The sequence below is a fragment of the Stigmatopora nigra genome, chromosome 7 (assembly GCF_051989575.1).
Source record: "Stigmatopora nigra isolate UIUO_SnigA chromosome 7, RoL_Snig_1.1, whole genome shotgun sequence".
In the NCBI taxonomy this organism is placed as follows: domain Eukaryota; kingdom Metazoa; phylum Chordata; class Actinopteri; order Syngnathiformes; family Syngnathidae; genus Stigmatopora; species Stigmatopora nigra.
The window spans coordinates 4973233-4998522 of NC_135514.1; the positions used below are offsets into that span (position 1 = coordinate 4973233).

The 25290-nt window shown below is 38.8% G+C and overlaps 1 protein-coding gene across 5 annotated transcripts in view; it reads right to left on the reverse strand.

Moving 5' to 3' along the window:
• The window catches only part of klhl32 (kelch-like family member 32), a 30155-nt gene that overhangs the window by 1082 nt on the left and 3783 nt on the right, over positions 1-25290 (reverse strand). For 2 of the 5 annotated variants that reach the window (XM_077720608.1, XM_077720610.1), the window contains 8 exons: positions 23442-23619; positions 18848-18955; positions 13379-13477; positions 9747-9962; positions 5242-5968; positions 3467-3525; positions 817-1009; positions 163-257 (listed from right to left, as the gene is read on the reverse strand). In XM_077720608.1, coding sequence (XP_077576734.1) covers positions 163-257; positions 817-1009; positions 3467-3525; positions 5242-5968; positions 9747-9962; positions 13379-13477; positions 18848-18955; positions 23442-23619 — 1675 coding nt within the window. Of the gene's footprint in view, positions 1-162; positions 258-816; positions 1010-3466; positions 3526-3767; positions 3986-5241; positions 5969-9746; positions 9963-13378; positions 13478-18847; positions 18956-23441; positions 23620-25290 lie in introns of those variants that run through there. The other 3 variants (XM_077720609.1, XM_077720611.1, XM_077720612.1) reach the window with 3 other exon arrangements.

Consider the following 25290-nt stretch of genomic DNA (forward strand, 5'->3'; position numbering starts at 1 on the left):
ATCATTAAAATGCCTGAGGAATATTGGGACGGCTTTTGAGGAGTTAAATCATATTTGCATGAATTTCATGTATTATCCAATAAGTGTCTTCAAAATATCACAGTGCTGGAATTACTCAGTTTTTTGGAGGAAAAACAAAGTTTAAAATGTTGACATGCTCACCTGAATGCATGCCAGAGGTTCATTGGTCCAAATCGAGTACCCTCCAACCACATAGATTCTGTCATCGTGGACTGCAACTCCAGACTCATTCTGACCTGAGAAGAGATTTAAGCGTGAAAAATGGTCGCCCAGACAGTTGCAACTCCCATGCTTGGATCCTGTCCGAGATAAACATGCAGAAAGGAGGCCACGTAGAGGTGGTGATTGGAGAACCCAGTCCTGAACTTTTGCAAAACACCTGTAGCATATCTTGTTGATTCATACAGTATGAAAAACAAGCTGTTGTTGGACCAAGTTGTGTTGATAAATACCAATCATCTTGTCATGCTTCAATAAAAAGTCAATAATATGCTTTTGTACTCCAGTCCCCCAACATTCAAAGTATTATTTAAATAATACAACATGTATACATGCAGGACTCTTACTAAATCTGTCAAAATGCAATTTTTATAAAACTTTGGAGGTACAAAGTTTATCTAAAGGTACTGACTGTGAAGTGATTTAAATACATGAAAATCAATCAGTTTGACAATGAACTGAAAAGTGCTGAAAAGAAATCTTTGGCGAAATAAATTGGCATATTGTTGGCCCCTCAAGATACGTGCCAAGCAGGCAAACCTAGGCAACTTTTTTTTTGTTTTAAGCATTCTTCACCTGTGAGAAGACTGAAAGAGCAGCGGGTCCATTGGTCCACGTCCAGATTGTAGGAGTCGATGTGGCGCACCAAAATCCGGTCATTATTGTAGTCCAGGTCATTCCCTCCAAGTACGTAAAGCTGTCTTTTCAAAGCTGCCATGACGTGGTAGACCCGCCTCTGCAACATAGGACTGCGTGCTAGCCACTGGTCCTGAAGAGAGGGGGGGGGGGGGGGGGGGGGGGGGGGATGATAGATTGAGGATAAAAGTGGATGAATAAAATTCATAATCCAACATACCATATATATATATATATATATATATATATATATATATATATATATATATATATATATATATATATATATATATATATATATATATATGGTGTATTGCAGTATTCTCAGTACACTAGCTCAATAAAGTGACAATGAAGTTCTGCCATTCTATTTTAGACAGTCGCCGCTCATTTCACTAAGTGTATTGAAGGTGAATTTGATTCACAGGGTGTGTGCGCATGTCAGGTTTATGCGAGTGCAAGATTTTTTTTTCTGATTATTATTTTTTATTATTATTCTTGAGACAGAGAGAGCGAGAGGGAGAAGGCGGGCTTGATTGAGGCACAGGAACTGTTTGTGCATGTGTGTGTGCGTGTGTTTGTGTGTGTGTGTGTGTGTGTGTGTGTGTGTGTTTGTGTGTGTGTGTGTGTGTGTGTGTGTGTGTTTGTGTTGACGGGTGGCCATCTGTTCAGGGTATAGTGGATGAGGGGGTTTCTGTTGCTCTGGCAGGTGAACGCAGATTGGCGGTGAATACAAATCAGCCTCCCTCCCTTGCTTCTCGGCCAACATGAACAAACATGGACCCATATGGATGTACGCTTTACATTCAAACATGCTACATACCTCCACATTATGTGCAGCCTTAAAAATATGCAGGGGCCTTGTTAACAGCTGCATACATAGACACACTACCACTCACTGTTTTTCTACTGTAATTAGCAGTATGTGAATATTGTGCTTGAAATCATATTTGACTGTGTGATTTCATAGGGCAATTTGCCCCTGGCATTGTGAGATCATCAGATGGGCTATGGGAAATTATAATTTCAATTATTAAACTCAAAATTATTAATTGGGAAAAAAATAAAGGAAAATGCTCATATTTATGAGCGATATGTAGTGAGATGCAAAACAATTGAATTCCATCTTTTACACGAGGGAAAAATCGACATAAATAACTTTTGCATCCACATTTGTACCTCATTCATTCTCCAAACCGCTTGCTACCATTCCAGAAGCGTATTCTATCTAACTATAGTGACCAAGCGAGGGAAACCCTGAATTTGTGGCCAGGCAATCACAGGCCGCAAGGAGACAAAGGACAACCATTCACGCTCACACTCTAGGAGCAATTTAGTGTTCAATCAGCCTACACTGCATGTTTTTAGGGATGTGGGAGGAAACCAGAGTAACTGGAGAAAACCCATGCAAGCCTGGGGAGAACATGCGAACATTTGTCTCCTCTTCCTAACATAAATAGTGTTTGTTTGTTTGTTTTTTGTCGCAAACCTTTGATTGTAAAGCCGTTTTATTCCCCTTTTAAATGGTGGTACTTCTGGAAGAAACATGCATTTGTGCATTGAGCAGCAAGCAGCCAAATCTCTCCCAATGCCAAACAGCTTGTTATGTTGTTGCTAGTGACTCTGTCTTTTGAGCTTCTGCTGGTGTTGGCAACACGTGTAGTGGAAGCATGCGGAAGAATGTTATGTTTGGTGATGAGTTCACGTTCTGCCAACGGCTATTGTATCATGACGTCAACTGTGTGCAGAAGACATGGACAACATTATGCCAAGTGCTGGACCATCAAAATCACATTTTCAGATGGAGCCGATTCTCCCCTCACTGGAAATCAAAGACAACATGGGACAATATATCCAAAATTAGGTCTATAACCACTTCTAATTCAATTTCCTGAAAGTCTGTACCAAACTCTATCCTCCAAGATGACAACATTAGTGCCTAAGAGCAAGGTGTATCACACCACCATAATCTGGGAGGGGAGAATGAATGACCAGTAACCATTCCTGACCTCAACTTTGTTGGTTGGATGTTGCCAAAATTGGAAGCAGAACCAACAAAATGATCAGAAATAAAGGTTGAGCAATGATTTTCCACCGCACATCAGGGGTAGACACGCATAAGGACGTGACTGTTTTTTTTTTTAATGGTTCTTTCAGGTCCTTTTCGGACTGCAATTCAGAAGAAAAAAAAATTCAAATTGTTCAATTGCCAATGTGTGCTGTCACCAAACAAGTGTCATTTGTAACAGCAAGCTAACTGCTCTGCAAAGTAATGAAGGAATTCATACATTTTTCCTTGGGTCCAATCCACAGAATCGCCTTAGTTGCACAATCCATAAATCCACTACGTATTTGTTCAACAAGAAGCAATGTGCTATGCACCATAATACTCTCCTACTATACTTTGTTTATTCATTCATCTTCTGTCACTCTTTTCTCCATGAATGTGCTTACTTACAATACAGGAGAAGTTCCATCTTCAAGATAATGTTAATACAATTGATTAAACTGAGCCTTTACATTTCATTGTGTAATTGTGTAATGTGTATTCTGCAACTTCTCCATTATAACTGTTTAAATTGGTAGTTACCTGATCTGGCTTGTATACCATCAGACGAGTCTGGTACTGAGCTGTGTTTGTCACCCCACCTGGGAAACAAAATAAAATCATTTAGAAAACAGTAAAGGATTTAACAGCAAATGCAAACCTGTGTTTCTGTATGTATTGTTCATTTTATACACATGACACATGAACAATGCACTTTACAATTCCAATTGATCATGGATGAAAACATAATTAAATAAATAAAAAATAAATAAATAACTATCACTCAAGGGTCAATTAAAAAAAATATATATATATATCAATAAGACGCTGGAGTACATCTGACATTTTGTTCTGTCCATTTATCCAGAATCCAAGTAAAGCTCATTCACGTTCATTTCAGACTCAATCCACAACTTCAAATTATGTTAGGCACATTCAAGAAACAACTCTGTGACAAACAAGGGTTGGCACAAGAATCAGGAGCTCACAGTCCAAGAGGTTCGATGGCTCCTCTGCTAAACTGGCTGGCTTCAACAGCGCGCTAACCTTGCGCATCACAGAGCCACTGCTTCTCACAAGGAACTCCGGCACGACAATATAAAATTAAAAGAAATATTGGATTCAAGAAGTTGTAGTGTCGCAAGTTTGTAGCGATGTCATGCATTTGCGGGCATAAGTGCTGATGGTTACTGTGCCCGTAAATGTTGAAGAGAAATATTTCTTAAAATCAAATGTATTCTTGCATCAGCTTCAAATAATGTGTAATTATATGTAGGTTATTTTTGTTTGAAGAAAGAGATGTGGCAAAAAAAAGAGTGCGCTACAATGATAAACAGCCTCTCATGTCTTGGCCACCTGGCTCGTATCTCAAATTTTTTTCTCGTATGTCGGGGTGCTTGTATGTCAAGGTATCACTGTATTGTTCTATGTCCTGTTTGTTTCATTGTCTTGGAATCAAGTTTGTACCTTCTTCTGTCAACTTGAGAGAATGAAAGAATTTGCGAATATAAGAAGCTCTTCAGTACAGAAAAAATTGCATCTTCTATAACAGGGGTGTCAAACTCATTTTTTGTCGCGGGTCACGTGGTAGTTTCCATTACATCCAAAGGGCCGTTATGTCGCTGCCAAAATTAAGGGATTAATAAATTGACAGCTTTCTCGAACGTGCTAATCAATAGATCATTTTTGGACATTCAAGTTAGTACATTTTTTTGTAATTACTGATTTAAAATGAGGAAACTGGAAATAATCTACAATCATCATTTGAGTTTCATCATAAAACCGAAAGTTGGCACTCATCATTTACTTTTTCGGGCCACAAAAAATGATGTGGTGGGCCAGATTTGGCCCATGGGCCGCCAGTTTGACACCTGTGTTCTAGAATGTAAATAGGTATGCATGAGTATGCCTGTGTGGATGTTGTTGAGGGACGTGAGGGGCAAGTGAGTCTTACATTCTAAACCCAAAGAGGACACTTCAGGTTAACTCTCATAAATGCTGCATGCAGTATGAAAGTATTGCATTTCTATTTTGCTGATTGTTTGTAAGTTGGACAGCTGTACGTATTGTGGAACACTTATTTCCATATCAAAGGGAGTCGTATCTTGAAAGTTTCATAGTGGGATTAATTCAGAGATTGAAGAATCACTGAACTATGTTTTGATTGGTTGACTCGAGCAGAGGAAATGTATTTGCTTTTCTCTTGTCACACATGTTGGTAATATGAACTATATTTGATGAATTATTTGACTATGAAGTGATGTCATAAATGTAAAGCAGAAAGGTCACACAAATACATAGAATTTTTGGGTGACTACCTGAGACCCAGAGCAGATTTTCAGCCACACACCCTGCATGGCATGAAAGTGAACGGTCGAAGGGTTGCACATACGTCCACTTATTCTTCTTAGGACAGTAACGCTCTACAGATGGAAGCACCTGCCTCAGCTCATTCCTGCCGCCCACTGCATACAGATACTGACCCAAAGCTCCCAGTACAAAGTGTTCTCTGCATGCCTTCATGGAAGCTATCTCAGTCCACCTGTTTGCCCTGGGATCGTATCGACAAGCAGTCCTAACGGCGCACGTCCTCCCACTGGTGTGCTCCATCTCCCCTCCTACGACAAAGAGGAAGTTCCCCATTACAGCCACACAATGGTGGCTGCGCCCAGTGGGCATGGGTGCCAATTCGCTCCAGTTTGAGCCTCCTGCCACCGGTAGGTGATCTAGTGCGGGCGGATTGAAGTAACGCAGTTCCCGCACTCTGCACACCTCACGCTTTCTTCCGCCAGCTATATACAAGGTGAGGGACTGGAAGCGAGGCCTGGTGCGGGCTGACTGGTGAAGGGGCTGTGCAAATGTACCACGGTGATAATCCAGGGCTTCATCTACCAGAGCTGCAACGGTAGAGCTTGATTGCACCAGGGGGTGGCTGCAGGCTAGGTGGTGCAATGTTGAAACGTCCATCAGGCCGTAGCGGACTTGTTGCAGAAGGTCCTCAGTGTATTGGTAGCGGCAGTCGTGTTCCAACCACATTACAACAAACTATAAAAAAGAATGTGAGGACAAATAAATTGATTAGTTAAGAGTGGAAATTCCCAATTTCATGGACAGTAGGATATTTGCCAATCTTTATAGTTTGCCACAATTAAATGGCCTCTTATCGACTTAATACGCTATAATGTTTGCATCCACATAATAAGTTACACTTCACAACAGAAATAAATAATGCCATTTTTTGTTGTTGGCAATTTATTTGACATGTGAATGAACAGCATTAAGCAGTTATGTAGATTAATAATTGTAATTTTCTACAAAACTACACACACACATAAATATATATATATATATATATATATATATATATATATATATATATATATGTATATATGTATATATGTATATATGTATATATGTATATATGTATATATGTATATATGTATATATGTATATATGTATATATGTATATATGTATATATGTATATATGTATATATGTATATATGTATATATGTATATATGTATATATGTATATATGTATATATGTATATATGTATATATGTATATATGTATATATGTATATATGTATATATGTATATATGTATATATGTATATATGTATATATGTATATATGTATATATGTATATATGTATATATGTATATATGTATATATGTATATATGTATATATGTATATATGTATATATGTATATATATATATATATATATATATATATATATATATATATATATATATATATATATATATATATATATATATATATATATATATATATATATATAGATATAGATATAGATATAGATATAGATATAGATATAGATATAGATATAGATATATAGATATATATATATATATATATATATATATATATATATATATATATATATATATATATATATATATATATATATATATATATATATATATATATATATATATATATATATATATAAATATACATAAAAAAAACAACTTTTTAGGATTGATGTTGTGATAGAATAATCAGTTTGCTACAGAAGGTCATTTGTAAACATTTTTTGACAGTTAGCACCCCAAAACGTTCAAAACAGGATAAAAGCATAAACAAAAATAGTAAAAGAAGGCAAAAATACTGGACAATATTTTTTTCATGAAGGGGAAGAAGGAAAGAAACAATGTAGGACTCATAATTATTATTTAAAGATGCCTACGGGCTATCACGAACGACTCCGTCAAACCACCACAACATCTAAAAGTCAAAACTGTAAATATCCACAGGCACATTTTTGTTTAATGCAGCTGAACTGGAGACTTCAGAGCTGCAGAAGGTTATTGAGCTTCTATGAGGTGTGAATGTGAGCAATATTTTTGCAATTACTGGTTTCAAAATCACATAAACAAAACAATTTTAATGTGAAGACAATTTAGGTTAAATGTACTCTTATATGCAATATGTGGCAATATTTTAAGATGGAGTTGATGCAGGCCTAAATCCTACAAAACGTTGTCTTTGTCTTAGCTTTGGTCTCCTATCAAACATGACACTTAAAGGTAGCAAACTGTAACAAACACACAAGCCAGGATTCCATCATTTTGTGGTAATAGCAGCGTGTTTGCCGTTGCTCAGCGTGCTTTCCTTCTCTTCAAAGCTCGGAAGTGACAGCGAGCTTGCATCCGTGTGTGTGTGTGTGTGCGTGCGTGAGTGTACGTGTGCACACGTGTGTGTTCGCACGGCGGCAGCTGACTGTGAAGGTCACGCTGCATCACACAACTTCCTCGGGGCACAGAATAAATCAACTCCTTCCGCTCCACACTGAAAGAGCAAGTGAGTGAGTATGCCTATGTGTGTGTGTGTAAAAATTGTGTGTGTCTGTGTGTGTGTGTGTATAAAGGGTAAAGTGAGAGAAAGAGATAGTGAGGGAGAGGCAGGAGGCAATGGGGTGAGCTACATGAAGACAGAGCAAAGGATGGCACGAAAGAAGAAGAGAGAACAAAGGGAGGGAAAATGCGATTTTCCGAGCGTGAGAGTCTCTGAGAAAACTCAGGGTGACAATGATTGACAGCTGAGCTATATCGTTCCGATATTGCTGTGGCCACCCCCCTCAGAATTTCGGACGATGGCCCCCGCTTCCTGTCCGCTTCCGTCTGATGCTCAAATTAACCTTCTGGGTGCAGTGAAGGAGGCCTAAAGCAGCCTAATCAGGGACTGATTATGGCGATGGCGGCTGGTTAAGGGGTCAGCGTAATTGTGCCATCAGAGGCCTGATTGTTTTCAATCAGACGGGCGAGCGACTGACAGCTGGGGGATTGGGGCCCTGATAGAGGCGCGGAGGGCCTAATCAGAAAGGAGAAGAGGAGAAAGGGAAAAAGGGAGCAAGAGCGCTGGAAGGAGGGAGGGCGCATGGGGAGGCTGATTGGCGCAAATGAACAGTCAAAATGGCAAGTCCTCACGCCGCAAAAATGCCTCACAATCTACGCACACACCTTGACACTTCATCAAACGGACACACCACTCACGCTTAGTTACACGCATGCATGAATGCAAGGCAATCAATCACATACACAGTCAGAAAAAGACCGTTGTAATTGCAGGTCAACACAAACAAATAATATATCAGATGCAGATGGCAATGTTTAATTTGTTACGTTATCTGTGTTTGCCTAGTATTGTGCCAATTTTTCCTAGGTGTTATTTTGGTAGATGTACACCAAGATGCAATTAGTATAAGGATGAAAACTGTGGCATTGCTTCATATTTACATCCGTTAAAGAGAATATAGATTGTGACATCATAATTTCAGGGGCTGTAAATGAACACAATTAGAGCTGAACGATATTTGAAAAGAAGTGATATTGCACATTTTGAGTGTTTGTGTTAAAATGCGATATACTTTCCGATCTTAAGAAAAAAATGGTGGGGCGTAATATTACGTTATGTTGAACTAATAATAGGGAAAGTATATTGCAAAAATAAGATATTAAAGTCATTCATTCATTCATTTTCTGAACCACTTCATCCTCTTTAGGGTTGTGAGGGGTGCTGGATGCTATCCCAACAACCATGCACACTCATCCATACCTAGGGGCAATTTAGAGTGTCTATACAGCCTACCATGCATGTTTTTGGAATATGGGACGAAACCAGAGTACGCAGAGGAAATCCATGCAGGCACAGTGAGAACATACAAACTCCACACAGGTTGACCCACGTGGATTTGAACCCAATTTGTGATGAATCTAGAACAGGGGTGTCAAACTTCCTTTGGTCTGCGGGCCAAATACAGCTTAATTTGAGATCAAGCGGGCCGGACCAGTAAACTCATTGCAAAGTTACATAGAACTAACAATAAGCCCACTTTTTTCCTTTGTATTAGTCACTAATACTAATAATTAGTGCAAAGAATGTGTAAATTATCAAAATGAATTGATTATTGATTATTGAATTATCAAATGAATGAACAGAATTTTCCTTTTACATTATGAACAATATATTATGAAAAAGAGAATAACATAAGAACATAAATAAATGTCAATTATTAATGAACCTAACAGTTATATAATAAAGCATAGTGTGGCATCAAGGTGACACATTCTCTTTTACAGAGCAGTTTGATTAACAGACCACACAATAGATTTTTTTTCTCAGGTCAGACTCATCTTATACATGAAACTGGGGGAAAAATTGTATTTCAGTGGAGGTTCCCCTAAAATAACATATACTAGAACCAAAGATGCACAACATATTCAGCAATTCAGACTAGGAAATAATATATATGTTTACTATGACAATGAAAAGTTGCTATTGAACAACACTACTTTTCCATACCTTCCATATGTCTTCTTCACTTAGCGAGGTAAGTCGGTCACTCTTGAGGACCTCTTTGAGGAGGCGAAACGGCAACTGCAGGGCCTCCTCCTGTCTTGTTTGGCTCAGGTCAGACAGGTGGCCCACCAAAAAGTCCACCACAGCCTCCTCCAATGAAGGAAGGTGGAAGAGGTCAGCCACACGGTACAGTTCCAAGTAGTTGACACTGCTGAGTTCCTGCAGACATGGAGAGACTGCTTTTACATCGCAAGAACCTTAAATTGGTATGAGAAGAAAAACTATCTCCACTGCTCTTTAAATTATAAAAAAAGGCCAACATTATTTTGAAAAATAGACGACAGTAGCTGAATGACTTTGTTGCAAGGTGCTATTAGCGTAAAGGCAATACAATATTATAGTAAAACTGAAGTCCGACTTGCCAACAAATGCCACACATTCCCATTTGCCAAACATTTATTACAGAACGCATATGCTTTATCAGACAAGCCACAAATGTGCCGTTTTTATATTACGCGAAAGCTGATTTCAATCTTACATTGTAATGAAAAAGCAGTGAGGGAGAAAGGCAAAAAGTGTGTGTGCGTGTTTGTGGGGCTGTTGAATCAAAGTGTATTAAAAATGTGGAATATGACTGCCACCTTCTGGCATCAGTGACTCAAACACTGCAGTACTGTATATTTCTCTTGTACAGTATAGTACTCACGGTGTAGCGAGTGTATAGCTTTGCTGTACCTGTGATGACAAAAAATACTTATAGAATATGCACCAAATGCATTACATTTTAATTAAATCTAATTTTATTTCATTCCAAAATAACAAAAAGACAGTCATAATATGTACGCTACGCTATTAGATTTTTATGGCCGGTATGTTTGTTATCAATAGTAATCAGATTACCTTGGCAACTTGAATCATATGGTATGCATATGTGTGTTTATTGTCACTGAAATGCATAAGCAATCATATGCACATTTCAGATTGAAATGAAAAAGGCCTGGAGTAATCTGCTTCTCCATATTGTGCTGAAACCACCAGATGGCTCACAAGAGCAATATTTATATTGGGATTTAATTGAGCGAAAAACTTGCATCATAACCTACAGTTGTATATTTATTACAGTGAACAGTGTTTCTGAATGTACTGACCTTGTAATGACAAACAAATGTCAACCGTGGGATTTTAAATTACTATGTACAGTATGTTATGGATTTGAAATAACAGGAACAGTTCCAGGATATTGAGAACACTTTCTGACCAGTTATGTGCAATAAGCCATAAATCCCAATAAAAGGTCAAACTAATCGCAACTCATGCAGACTAAATGCACCCCGACTTAAAATGAGCAAGTGTGTGTTTATAGTCTTTACGTTTTAGGATTAAAGATAAGATTTCCCCATCTTATCTTTCTTATGAGGTTACACGATGTTAAAACAAACAAAAAAAGATTTAAAATTAATACAACCATTATCCTAAATAGATTGATAGTGTCATCACCGCTTCTCATTCTTCAGCCTGATTGAGTTTGATTACACATTAGACCGTTGATTACATTAGGGAACCCAATTTTCCTTGTTATTTTAGGTACGACAGTTCTTTTTTTTTGATTCACAATCTAAACCAGACCACAGTTCTTCTCTGTCACGTTGTTTTCTAAGTAAAGGAGCCCCGTCTTCTTAAAAGGTGCACTCTACTCGACTCTACTTTGCCCATATTTTGACATTTTTTGCGAATAAAATTGTTTTGGATGTGTTATCCAAGTATTTTTTGATTCCACTCATGTTTACACGCAAAATCTTTCTGCAGACACTACGTTTTGTTACAGTGTGACATAATAGGCCCACAGAAGTACTGTAATGTACATGCAGTTACTGAAATTGTCCAGAAAAATCAGGGAGTTTCAGGAGATATCCGCAACTTTATGCCTTGTAGCTGATGATGACCAGAATATTATTATATGTATTTCGGCTAATAGTGCACTGTGCAGTGTAAGTCCCATGCCAAAGCCCTTTTGGCAAAGCCTAGATTGAGCTGGCACAGGTTTTTCTCAACCAGATTATTCTCTTCAATCAGCGGTTGGAAGGGGAGATTGCGGTCATGGCCTTAATTTGCAGTTTTGGCCTGAAAAATTGCTCTTCCTCACCTAGATTTGGACAGAGCCCCTGTGGGAAGTAGTTAAAAAGTTTTACTGGGACATCTGAAAAGTCAGTCATCAACCTGGGAGAGCGAGGCCATACTGTGACATTTACTGTACTCAAGGTGGCTATACAGGCAAGGCATTTATTCATTAATTCTAGTGATTATTCTAGTGAGTTTTTCAGAAAAAAACACTAATGAATGATTATTAGTAATCAGAGGAAGGGGATAGTCAATATTAGGAGCTGATACTCATTTGCAGTAAAAGTGTACAACAATTGTGTAAAAAAAATAATGAAGCCCTGACCTTCTTAGAACTTTACTTAATCACACAAATATATATATATATATATAGAAAGAAATGACAATCAAAATGATCAATTCCACTACTATATTCATTCATCCATTAATCTTCCATACCACCCATCCTGGAAAGGGTTTCAGGGGTTGCTGGAGCATAACCCAGCAACACTCTAGACTGGTCACTAATCAGTCGTAGGGCACACACATTTCCATTGGTGTTTGTGTGTGCGTGTGTGCGCGTGTGTTTCTATCACCAATAACACCGCTGTGAATTGAAACATATCAGTTGCAACCACATCAAAGGCCTTGACATGACAACCAGCTGGTCATTCATGTTTTTTTCCCCCTTCCTAATCCTTAAAAGGAGTGGAGGGTGATAGAACCTATCCCAGCCAATTATGGGCAGTAGGCAATGGAAACCCTGATTTAGTTGCCAGCCAATCACAGAGCATTTGTCCACTGTGCCACCCTTTAATTTATTTATATTATATGTTGACAAGCCTCCTCACGGTGTAGAGGTTCACTCGCCTGCTCGGGAGCCCCATATGGCTCTTTTGATGAGTGCATGTGGCTCTCCGTTAGCCTGTGAGGTAAATTATGGAAACTGCTGGTGAGAACGCACAGGAATATGAGCGTTACGTTGGTAATATGGCAGTGACTACCTACGGTGCCTTATAATTAATCATACATTTTTTCATTACACTTCTGCATGGATATTGGTCATTGAAACTCATTGATTAGCAACAACGTAACATTGTTGTCGAAATAATTCAGAGACTTTTTGTACTTTGAAAGTGGGGAAGCGACTTAAAAAGGCACACATTTTCATGTATGTTGACTTTTAAATTTGGAACATGGCTCTCAAGGATTAACATTTAAAAAATATGATTTGTTTATGGCTCTTTGCATCCGACCCCTGGTCTAGAGTGAACTAGTCTGCCTTTTGACCAAAGTCAGCTGGCATAGGCTCCAACAATCTCTCGCAACCCTTATGAGGATGCGTGGTATGGAAGATGACTGAATGAACTATATGTTCACATTATATAACCAATTCAGTCCAGAATACATATTTGCTCTATAAACCGGGTCATTGATTTCTTTTTGTGAGTTGTTTAGCTACTGTGGTGTTATTTCAACAAACAAGGAGACATGCTGTCCATGACCTTAAAAGAGTAAGATTCTGCATGTTTGCCTACCTCGATGAGGTAGTGGGAGCAGATACTGAGGAGCTCCAGCAGTTGAAGGTGGCTGCCGGCAGACAAAACATCCTGGATCACCGCTGGCTCCAGCACAATCTGCCCACACGAGAAAATTGTCTCATAAACACCCTCTATACATTTAGTGTATGCATATTTTGAAAAAAAAAAAAAAGTTAATCTATAGCAAGGGTGTCAGACTCGGGTTGGTTCGCGGGTTGCTTTAACGTCAACTTGATTTGACGTGAGTCGGAACATTTTAGATATACATAATATTTAGATTCATTTTATAAATGGATTAAAAGAACTTGATCAAAAACTCTGGATATTCAGTTTTCCTTATAGATCTAAAACAATGTTCAATTGAGCTTTTTTCTATACAGTGTTCCCTCGCTTCTTCCCGCTTCAGCTATCGCGAACTCAGAGCTTCGCGGATTTTTTTCAGGAAAAAATAAAAATAAAAAATGTAAAGATATTAAGTTAAAATTATAAATTGCATTACGGATTACCAACACGTCAGGCTCCTGTATTTTTAAGTAGCACTTGAAAATACATATACATACAAGTTATTGTCCAAACCTAAACTTTAACTATGTTATTAGACAATGATAATGCTGACTGACTCATCTTAATACCATTAAAGCCAAAAAAAATTGATGATATTTTTGTTTTCTAACAAGGGACTTCCAATAAATATGCAATGTACTGGTGAATAACAATGATGGATTTGTCTATTGGACTCAATCATCTTTAGAAAAATGGAAAAACATGCCGCCTTGCGGGATCACACTATTTTATACAACTGTGTTTTGTCTGGTTTGGAGCTCTTTTGCTTTATGTCCTGCCAAGTTATTTCATGCCATATTAGTTTTGCACCTGATGTAGTTCTCATTTATGATTGTTCACCTGTGCTTAAATGAAACCAATTCTGTCCTATTTCAAAATGCCTCCTAGTTATGAGTTCCAAGTGTCTGTGTGGACTAAAATGTATTGTAGTTTGCATTTAAGTGTGAAGAATACATTCTTTTTCGATTGTATAAAATAATGTCCTCATTTTCTAAATACCAGAGATGAATGCATGTAAGTAGAACAAATTCAACAAACTCATGCAAACAGATACAGTGAACAAAACAATATATTTGCTTGTGCAGCTCACTCCAAATACAGTTTGGTGGCTCTCCAAAGCTAGCCAATCATAGTTGGTGAAAGCGATGACGTATCCCTACGCCTGCGACAATGCATTGTGGTGTTGCCAACTCAAAATCTGATTGGTTAAATCATCAGTCTTATCGACGCTTGTTTAATACAGCAGAGCCCGCAGAACTGATTGTGAAGGCCCTGAGGCAGATTTCTGAACCTGGCAACAAATAATGGCTGAAATGTTATTGGTTAATTGCTTCAATATGAAAACACACATGTGGAAGCAGTGCAACCAGGGGGGAAAGCAATGAAAGGAACCTAACATACACATTGGAATTATTTAAAAAGTACTGATGGACAAAATATAATATATGATTCAGATATTTCTTACGCCAGCAGAGAAGGCCTTGAAGGCCCCGACGGCCCGCGACTATGAAATTGTAACTAATTCATCTGAAAGAACGGCAGTATGGAATATTAACTCAAAGCTTCTCTTTGCTTCCTCATCTATGTTCAAAAATGACTGAAAGAAATGCAATACTGCTAACATATATTACAAGTAAATACAATACAAAGTACGTGCACGTCATGTGGCTAGAGTGGACTCCCCTACTTCTAAGAGGAGCAACTTGTGATAATCCATTCAGCAGTGCTGCCCTACTTAGCCACATAGCCATGACTACAATGGTGCTAGAAGGTGAGAAATATGACTCCATCAGCCTTTGACTTGATATCCAGGATTCAAAATGTATCATACAGCGGTAGTCTGGAGTATTAAACATCATTTTCTGCAATATTAGACCTGCTCAGTTTTCATCTAATGAGTCAGATTTTCCAAAAAAACATAATAATTTGAATCACACGATCAATCCGTGATATCTCTGTGAAGACCAAAATTCCCTTTCGCTATGCCTACACACAAATATGCGCTAAATTTTCCAGTACACACAACAGTGACATCTGAAAATTATGTGGATGGTGATGGTCTTTATTTCTTTTTCCATTAACATTAGTGCTGGAACATTTGAACCTGACGCAGCCCAAAATGTATTTTGCAACCAACAGAAAACCCTTTTTTTTTTTTTAAATTGCAGCAAGTACTTGCAAATTTTCACCTCCAAAAAGCACCTTCAGTTCTATCTTATAGGTGCAGGGTATCTTATTTTCATATCTCAGTAGGTGTGATTCCATGGGGAAGTTAACATTACAGTTTTGGGTATTATTTTTAATGTGTTTAGTGAAATAATTGTCCTGCATATTAAAGTGTGTCCCCCTTCAACACAGAGGTTATTGCGCTCCTTAATCTAATGCACTGAATACAACTGCATAAACAAATTTGCTGAGTTAGCTTCTCTGGGTTTTGTCCTTGAGTGAATAAGCTTTGAGCAGGCTGAGGGTGTTTGCGGATTTGAAATAAATTTGTAGAAAATCCCACCTACGACAGGCAATAAGACAAGAATACAAAATGCAAAGTTAAACATTAAGGTGAAGCAAATCACCTCACAGACATATTGGAGTGATAGCTTTTTCCTTGTACGGCGTTTCATTTGTCAAAAAAAAGCCTTTATAATACGTTTAAGTGAATTAAAGGTAGGCTTAGATTTTATACACTGTGTCAATTTTATACAGGTCACAATTTAAATGTTTTTGTTGTTTTAAATGTGAAAAATCATTGTGTTCATTGTATCGGGCAGTTAAAGTACATCAATTAACTGTAGACTTATTGATGCCTCATTGTTCCAAGTTAGCGGATAGAGAAGACGGTCGGGTCGGCCATAAAATCTCAGCAATCCCAGCTCCATACCTGTGTGGAGCTAAAATGTTCTCCCCGGCCTGGATTTTCTCTGGGTACTACGGTTTCTTCCCACAACCCAAAAACATGCATAGCAAGCAGGTGGAATACTCTAAAGTGCCCCTAGGTGTATGAGCATGAATGGTCTCCATGTGCCCTGCAATTGTCTGGCCACCAATTTAGGGGGTCCCCCGGCCGGTGCCCATAGTTAGCTGGGTTAGGCTCCAGCACTGCCCCGCAAGTATAAGCGGTATGGCAAATGAATGAATAAATAATAAAAAATAAAAAAATAAAAAGAGAGTAGAGTGTCTTTGGCTTTGGAGGTACTTTTTCTGAACTTTCCCATACCATCACTAACATTGAGTGAACTAAAATGAGTTTTTACATTGTGAAGAAGATATTTAAAACATATTTCTGTGTCTGCAGTATGATCAAGAATAAAAATGTTAAAAGGCTACTTGTGCATTGGCTGAAACATTATTTAAGGTTCTTACTGTTTTGATTGGAATCTGTTTGACTTTGACGACCCACTGTTTAAGCTTAAAAAACAAAACAGCAAAGAGTGTGTTGGAACACTAATATTTTACAGTCACGAATAAAACATCCCGTGACAGCATGTTTCATTAACCTGCAGGCCTGCATGACATGTGCCTGATGGATTGTAGTGGGTCATTATTTACGGTGTGAGGATAAGCATATTGCCCTCATCTCATCTGCTACCATCTCTTCTGGGCAGACGGATAGCTGAGCCAACTGATGCAGGCGGCTCGCAAGCCTGCAGTTGACCTACTTACACTCCCCCACCAACTACAGTACAACTTGCTCGCTGTGGAAATAAAATTAGGGAGTAATTACTACTTGAATCCATGGGCTCTCGGTATCCAAAATGAGCTGCTTGGTTGCTTGTTGGACTCAATATTGCTGATGGAACAAAGGCTAGTCAAGGTCGTATGATATGATCAGACACTTGGTGAGAGTACACGGACAGTAGAAAAAAATGAATACAGCACATGCTATGCTATGTATGCTATGCTATGCATGCTATGTTATGCATGCTATGCTATGTTATGCATGCTACGCTCAGAGTTGCCCAAAAATGTGACTGTGACATTGTCAACAAAATGAGCAACAGTGATCCATTTTAGCAATCTGTTTATGCTAGAATTACTGCGTGTATTATAAAAAGTTGTCAGCTGCTTAAAACATGGTTTTCCACTGACAAAGTGTCCTTGGGTAAATTAATTATTGTACGTAATTGGAAATCAGATAATGTTCTCAGTTGCTTGACCTGGTTAAATGAAAGATCTGGGGGGAAAAAAATTCGGGATTACCTGCATAGATATTTAATGCAACAAGGGATTGTTGATGCTATATTTTAAGATAATTTCTTGCATCACACTTACACACAAGGGATGATTCACAAAATGCAATTTTGGTACACTCTGTGATGTAATGATTTCATGATAATAAAATTGAATTGAGCTGCTAAAATATTTTTGTGTTTTATCTGGAAACATATCGGTGCAACATCCAACTCATTTTTCTATGACAGGTCATAAATGGTCCAATCATAAAAACTCCCTGAGTCCCAGAGGCACACTGCTGATTAAATTTATGATGGTGAGATTAAAGTGCTAATCTGCAAAACCCTTTATTTAGATGATGTCGTTGGCTGCATGAAAAATGGCACAGAGAAATGCCCAATTTAATAGGCATAGCTGTAAAACAAAAACACTCTTAAAAGGATTAAACATAATTAATGCAGTTATTAATGATGAGTCCAGTATTAAACTGTAATATGGGAGAGGTGTAAAACCCAAATAAAATGGAAGAGCAAATCTAGAGTACACCATTTGTACCTCTCTGGATGCTAAAATGCTTGTACAGTAATGCATTGACATACGAGTGCCTCAACTTACGAGAAATTTGAGATACGAGGAACATTCTGAGTAACTGTTTGGCTTCCGATACGAGCATATAAGACAGCCTGGTGGACGAGCCTGCGAGAGGCTGCTTATGATAACAACTGTCTTTCTCGGTCGTGGCATGACCCAGCGTGGGTCAGGACAGGGGATAAAAAGCATGCCTGGGCTTTATTAGTGTGTTTAAGCGGACGTACATATCACAGTGCACATCAAACTTTCAGCTAGCAAGTGAACCATAAAAAAAGGAACAAGTACTGACTGAGAAGTATCTCATCTCATTTTCTGAATAGCATTATCCTCACTAGAGTCGCGAGGGGTATTGGAGCCTATCCCAGCTGACTATGGGCTGGAGGCAGAGGACACCCTGAATTGGTGGCCAGCCAATCGCAGGTTTGGGAAGTATAATTCTCCATATAATAGCATTAACTACTGATTGTGAAGTCATGTGATAAATATGAGAAACTATTCATTCCATTCACACAGTTCCACGATGAAAGGATTAGTGATAAATATTTATATATATAATTAAAATAAACATTTTCTTTCCTTTATCAAATTATTCCATCCAGCTGCCTTACGACTGCATCTATTACTAGATGTGAGTCATTTTACCTGTCCAGTGTAGGCAAAGTCCAAGGCATGCTTGAGTCCAACGCTGGTCACCCCTTGCAGAGTCACTTCATCTGCCACACTCTCCACCATGCACAGGCTGAACATGGCCTAAAGACACAACACAAAATAATGAAGCAAGACAATAGACTGTAGTTTTGCTTTAGTTGTGGCTGCACTGGTAAATGAGTTGTGGAGCTGCATAAAACACAACACAGTTCATTTAAAACCTGCCAGAAATACAAACAGCCAACATATTTTTGGTATTGATCACCTTTCTCTGGCTCAAAGTTAAGAATAAATCATAAATATCCCTATTCAGTTCCTTATGATACATAGCAACTCTATCAATCTGATGTCTCCCCAAGCGTACAACAATGTCAGTGAAAAAGTAAAGAGGCAGCCACGGTGACTAGTGTTTGACCCGTTGAGTCCAACTTTGCATCAGTTCATCAAAGCTATTGATTTCTGTCATGCTAGGATGAGTTGTCACCCACTGATCGTCCCCACCAATTCGGCAGTGTGACAGTAAAGAACAAAAGGGTGATATTTAAAGCATAGGAAACAAAACATAATAAGCCCCATAAATCTGAGTATAGTTACATTTATTTACTGATCATTTCTAGCTAGTTCTCCTAACAGACTTACCAATTTTGTGAATACATTTCAGCCAGAATTAAGGCATCATGAAAATAAGGAGGTTTGAATTAACATTGACCAAGTTATAATGCCCTTCATTCGTTCATTTTCTGAACCGCTTATCCTCAAAAGAGTCGCAGGGGGTGCTGGAGCTTATCCCAGCAGACTCCGGGCACAATTGGTGGCCAGTCGTTGGCACGGCACAAGGAGATGGACAACAATTCACACTCACACTCATGCCTAGGTGCAATTTAGAGTGACCAAGCTGCATGCATGTTTTTGGAATGTGGGAGGAAACTGGAGTACCTGGAGAAAACCTACACAGACCCAGGGAGAACATGCAAACTCTTCACAGGATGACTGACCTGGATTTGATCCCAGGACCCTGGAGGCCGGCGCGCTAACCACTCAGCCACCGGGTATATAAATTCTACATTGTTTTTTTTCATTATAATTTGTCATAGTGTAAACTTGCCTTAAATTAAACTGATTGTGTGTTCGGTTTTGGTTTGGTCAGGTTTCGTTGTTTTTTTTTTTTTGTGTGACCTCTCCTTGTGATTGGCTATTGTCGTTTCCCCGCAATTTTTTGTATCTTCTGCTTGCTCCTGATCATATGACCCAGGTATTTCTGATTGTCTCGTCAACCCATGCCTGTCTATTTAAACCCAGTGTATTTGTGATTCCTTGTCGAATTGTCTTGTATTCGTTCACGTGTGCGTTCCCCATTAACAGTGCTCCTCGTTTCCCAATTTCTTCCTCCTTAGGTTTGGTTCTTAAGTTCTTGTTATTTTTGAGAACCTCTCAAGTTATTAAAGTTTTTGTTAATGCATCTTCACTCACTGTCTCTGCCTGTTTTCCTGCATTTTGGTCTTACCACAACCTTGTAATGTTGTGATTTGAACAGCTTGGGAACCTTATTACATATTATTTCACAAACTGATAAATGAGAACAGTTACACTTAGAAAAGGCAATGCTGTGAATGCCAAAAACAAGCTTGCTATGATTTAACCAATTTTTGTGATTTATTGGATATTTGGTGGATGCGGCTGATGGGATCATGGTACATTCTCCTGACTTTGGCGCAGGCAGGGAGGAATTGATTTCCTACTCAGTATCGTTATAATTGCAAGTGTGAATAGTTGTCTGTGTATGTGTGCCCTACAACTGACTTGTCACCAGTTTAGATTGTAGTTTACTTTTTAAGTCTATCCCAGATTGATACATTTAATATATTCGTAGAGGACATACAGAACAATCAATCTGGCATGCCAGGTTAACTCCTGTCTTCTATGCAATTCATAAGTGCAATTCGGTGTCTGCATCACCTCATTGGAAGCACAAAGTTAAAACATCTCTTTCTATCATGAAAACAAAGTGCATTTCTCCCAAAACTTCAATTGAGTTTGTGATGATTCATGGCACACATTAACTTTAACGAGGCATCACCACCTCTCCTCAGGCTAATAGCCACGCCAGAGTAGGAACAGTTTGAATTCATGTTGATTTTTGTCCAGTTTTTGCGCAGCATAGTTGATTTACCACTGAGGTAATTAAAAAAAAATAAGCCTCATTAAGCAAAGGAAGTCCTTGGGGACCAAAAAAAATAAGGTAGAGGCACAGTAGTGAATCTGAAGAGAGCAGTCCATCAACTATAAAGAGCAGGGTCTTCCAAACTTCAGTTTGACAGGGAGTGCCTATAGAGCTTTTTGTCCCTTTAGCATGGCTGTTCTTGACCTTCATGTAGGTGCCAAGGGACATCTGATGATGGATGGCTCTGTTGACTCTAGATATACTGAATCATTGAGTCCTATTCACTGCAGTCATTTTCCCAAGAAGCTGCAAGCAATGTGCAGTACTGCGTGCAACCTGATTTTTCTGACAAAATAAATACGATTACTGTATACCAAACACATTAAACCATTAGCCTGCACACATTTTGCCTGGGTTGATTCACAATTTCACAAAGTTGTTTTTTGTGGGCATTAAAAAAACAACTTAAAATGAGGAATTATAAAGGCACATCCATGCAAAAATGATTTTAAGAATTATCTTATATTATTTGTGGAATCGTTTTGACGAAGCTGGTTTACTTAGCGAATTAACATTTTCCGCTTCACCCTGTCCTTCACCATCGGAGTCTAATCTTTCTGATCTTTTCTCCAAAACATCTAACAGAAAACAAGGAGCACTGCTTTCTGGGATAATGTGTGGAAATGTCTTGCATAGCCCGAACGAAACAAAAATGTATTTCAAATACAAGGATTATCTTCGTACAATATTCTGCACACCAATTTACATGCTAATAATGGTTTAAGTATAATTTTGTTGCTAATCTCAATGTTACCAAAAATCAAAATAGCTCAAAAAGTCAAAAGGAGTCTGAAAAAAAGTTTTTTTTTTCTTTTGTATTCAATTAATTTGATATTCTAAGGTACCAAATGAAATGCTTTAGCTCGTAAATAATATAAACTGTACCTCACTTTTACTTTTGTCTAGGATGTGTGGAGCTCACAGTTCCATGGGTGCACAATGCTGGCGTGACTGATTGACTTTTCAGGCGTTTTAGTAATGTGACGACATTGGAAGAGGCAGGTGACCCATGTAAGTAATTCATGCTTGGTTAAGTATCTCATTACAATCACTCACCACTGAGTCAAATATTGTCTTAACATCACTAAAGGGGATGTCTGGTGACAGAAACTGGGTGGGGGACAGTTATAACACGATCACGATTCACTAGCAGTTTAATCTCAAACGTTCTCACCAGTACACAAACCATTCTGATAACACATGGAATTGTCCGCCTTTGTTAGAGCAGTCAAAAATGGATCCAGAGGAATAAATTCACTGGGAATTGACTCAGTTATACTTAGACTTTTCCTGTTGCCTAAATCTTCTGCAACTTATTTTGCTACAACTCAAAATTTTCATCTAAGCTGTGTAATGTAGCAAGTGGACAAACAAAATAACAATTGTTAATAGATAATATTTCAGAATTTTACACAACAGGGTCTGTTTGTGGTGGCCCAAAAGTCTATAAAACCTCATGCAGTCCGCATTGCAGTGCATTCATAAATCAAATGACTCAGTGTGCAGCTGGGAGTCTCATCTTATCTCATATTCTGAACTGCTATATCCTCACTAGTGTCACGGGGGGTGCTAGAGCCTACCCCAGCTTACTTAATACCAGAGGCAGGGACACCCTGAATTGGTGGCCTGCTAATCGCAGGGCACAATGGGACAAACAATCATCACACTCATACCTAGGGGCAATTTAGTGTGTCTAATCAGCCTTTTATGTAGACAGACTTTCACTCCTCTGTCAAATCATCTGTCTTTCTGTCAACAACATGCACATTTAGGTCTTCAAAAGAGTGCCACCTCTTCTTGAGGTGCAGACAGCTGAGTTTTGACACAATGGCCTTGTTCCGATGTGCCCTGCACCTGCTTAGTAGTTGTTAGGTTTACCCGATGTATTTTCAGTATATTTGCAGTATAGTACTCACAAAATGCAATATCCTGTCTATATTGTGCACCAGCCTTTATCACAGATTGTTAACATATTTCAAATGTACAGGAATGCTGTGTTGATTAACCAGCCTTCTGAGTGTCTCAGACATAACTGATACACATAATGACACTATTGTGACCCTTTTCTTTTTTTATTCACCCCTTCTCTTGTCCCCTCTGGAATTTGAACTCCTCTTTTCACAAATGATGAGCTGAGCCAGCTAAGAGTTTTGAAAGCCTTTTTCAAGTGCCTAAGCTCTCTCCTGACCAATAACTTCTAACAAGACAGTCCCAAGAAGGTGAAGAACCTGATGTCTGTGATTTATAATATGTTCCAAGAAATGTATCATTACTCTTCTTTTAGCATTGTTTAAATACCCAACAGCAGTTGAGGTTTGGCTTGACAATCAATTGCGTATTTTCACAATGCAGTACATTTAGACTTACCCGGAAGTAATCACTGCATGCAGCAAGAATGGCTTTGTGAGCATGGAACTTTTGTTCCCCAGCTACCAGAGTGACATCACATAGAAGTCCATCTTTCCTCTGCTGGTTCAGGGCAGAAAGGACCGCGTGCTGATGGGACTTGGATTGGCAGAGTCTATGTCCTGTCAGCATCTCTCTGCTGATGGACAAACACACAAGCACACATATGTTACAATTAAACCCGAAATAAAACTTTTTAAATTTTATATTTTGGTTAGCCTTCTGAAATTGAAGCATTGTATTTTTCCCCCATTACTATTTGGAGATGTAGCTGCCCGGCGGTTGAGTGGTCAGCCCGTCGGGCTCACAGCTCTAGGGGTTCTGGGTTCAAATGCAGGTCGGTCCACCCGTGTGGAGTTTGCATGTTCTCTCTGGCCCTGCGTGGGTTTTCTCCCACATTGCAAAAACTTGCATGGTTTGCTGATTGGACACTCTATAGGTATTGGTGTGAGTGTGAATGGTTGTATGTCTCCTTGTGCCCTGCGATCAGCCGACTCGTCACCGATTCACGGTGTCCCCGGGTACTGACCCAAAGTCAGCTGGACTAGCCTCCATCGACCCTTGTGAGGATAAAGCAGTTTAGAGAATAAATGAATGAATGAATGAATATTTGGTGTTGTTGTAACTGCATTGATTATTGAAATGCTACCCAAAAAAGGCAGCAAATAGCAAGCAATACAGTGTCAAATTAAATCAGCATTTACAAAAGAATATATACAAAAGAAATGTTGTGCCAGCCAACGTCTGGTTATGAAATGTGCCTCTTATTATTAATAATATTTCCTAACACTATTTAATGATGTATTTATAGGATATGCTTCTTTGGGAAAGTCAATATGTCAGAGTGAACCTCTGAATGATTACCAAGTACATAGTGCTGTATGCTATAAAGTAGTCAGGTGAATTAAAACAAAAAATCATAACCCTTCTCCTCTTCTACGCCTCCATCATCAGCATGCCACAAAGTCCATACAAATCTGTCTCTGTCCATTTTGTGTTAGCTATTCCTGTGACTACTGCAGCCTGCCTGGCGACACACTCTCTAGTGTTTGGGTGTAGGACAGCGAATAATGGCAGTGAGTGGGTTTGAATGCATGTGTTTGTAAGTGGGTCCAGAAGTGTGATTACCAATGAGTCAGGGAATTTTTTGGAAAGTAAGTCCTTTCAGAGGCTGACCAGCGGAGGAGTGGTTAATGTGTGGGACTCACAGTTCTGGGGTCCTGAGTTTGAATCTGGGTCAGTCCACCTGTGTGGAGTTTGCATATTCTCCGTGAGATTGCGTGGGATTTCTCCGGGTACTCTATTTTCCTCCCACATTGCATAAACATGCATGGCAGGCTGGTTGAACACTCTAAATTGCCCCTAGGTAGGAGTTTGAAAGTGAATGGCTGTCTGTCTCTTCGTGTCCTGCGATTAGCTGGCCACCAATTCAGGGTGTCCCCCGCCTCTGGGATAGGCCCCAGCATCCCCCGCGACCCTTGTGAGGATAAAGAGGTTCAGAAAATGAATGAATGAGTCCCTTCCAATGATTCCATGTAAATACATGGCTATAAAGTGAAAGGGGAAGAGAAAGGGTATGAATGAAACAAACATATGAATATTATAAACTGTTATGGTGCACGTATAAGACATAAGGCAATCCAGCATTTTATGTCCTTGGTCTGGAAGAGGTAAAATCAGTTGGGGGAAAAATGTAGCCTGAGTGTTTCAATGTAAAGGATGATCCCCCCCAAAAATTGATTTTTTTAAGTGCATATTGGCAGGCATAATCAAGTGACAGCACTGTAAGACAGCGACCTAGAGCAGGCAA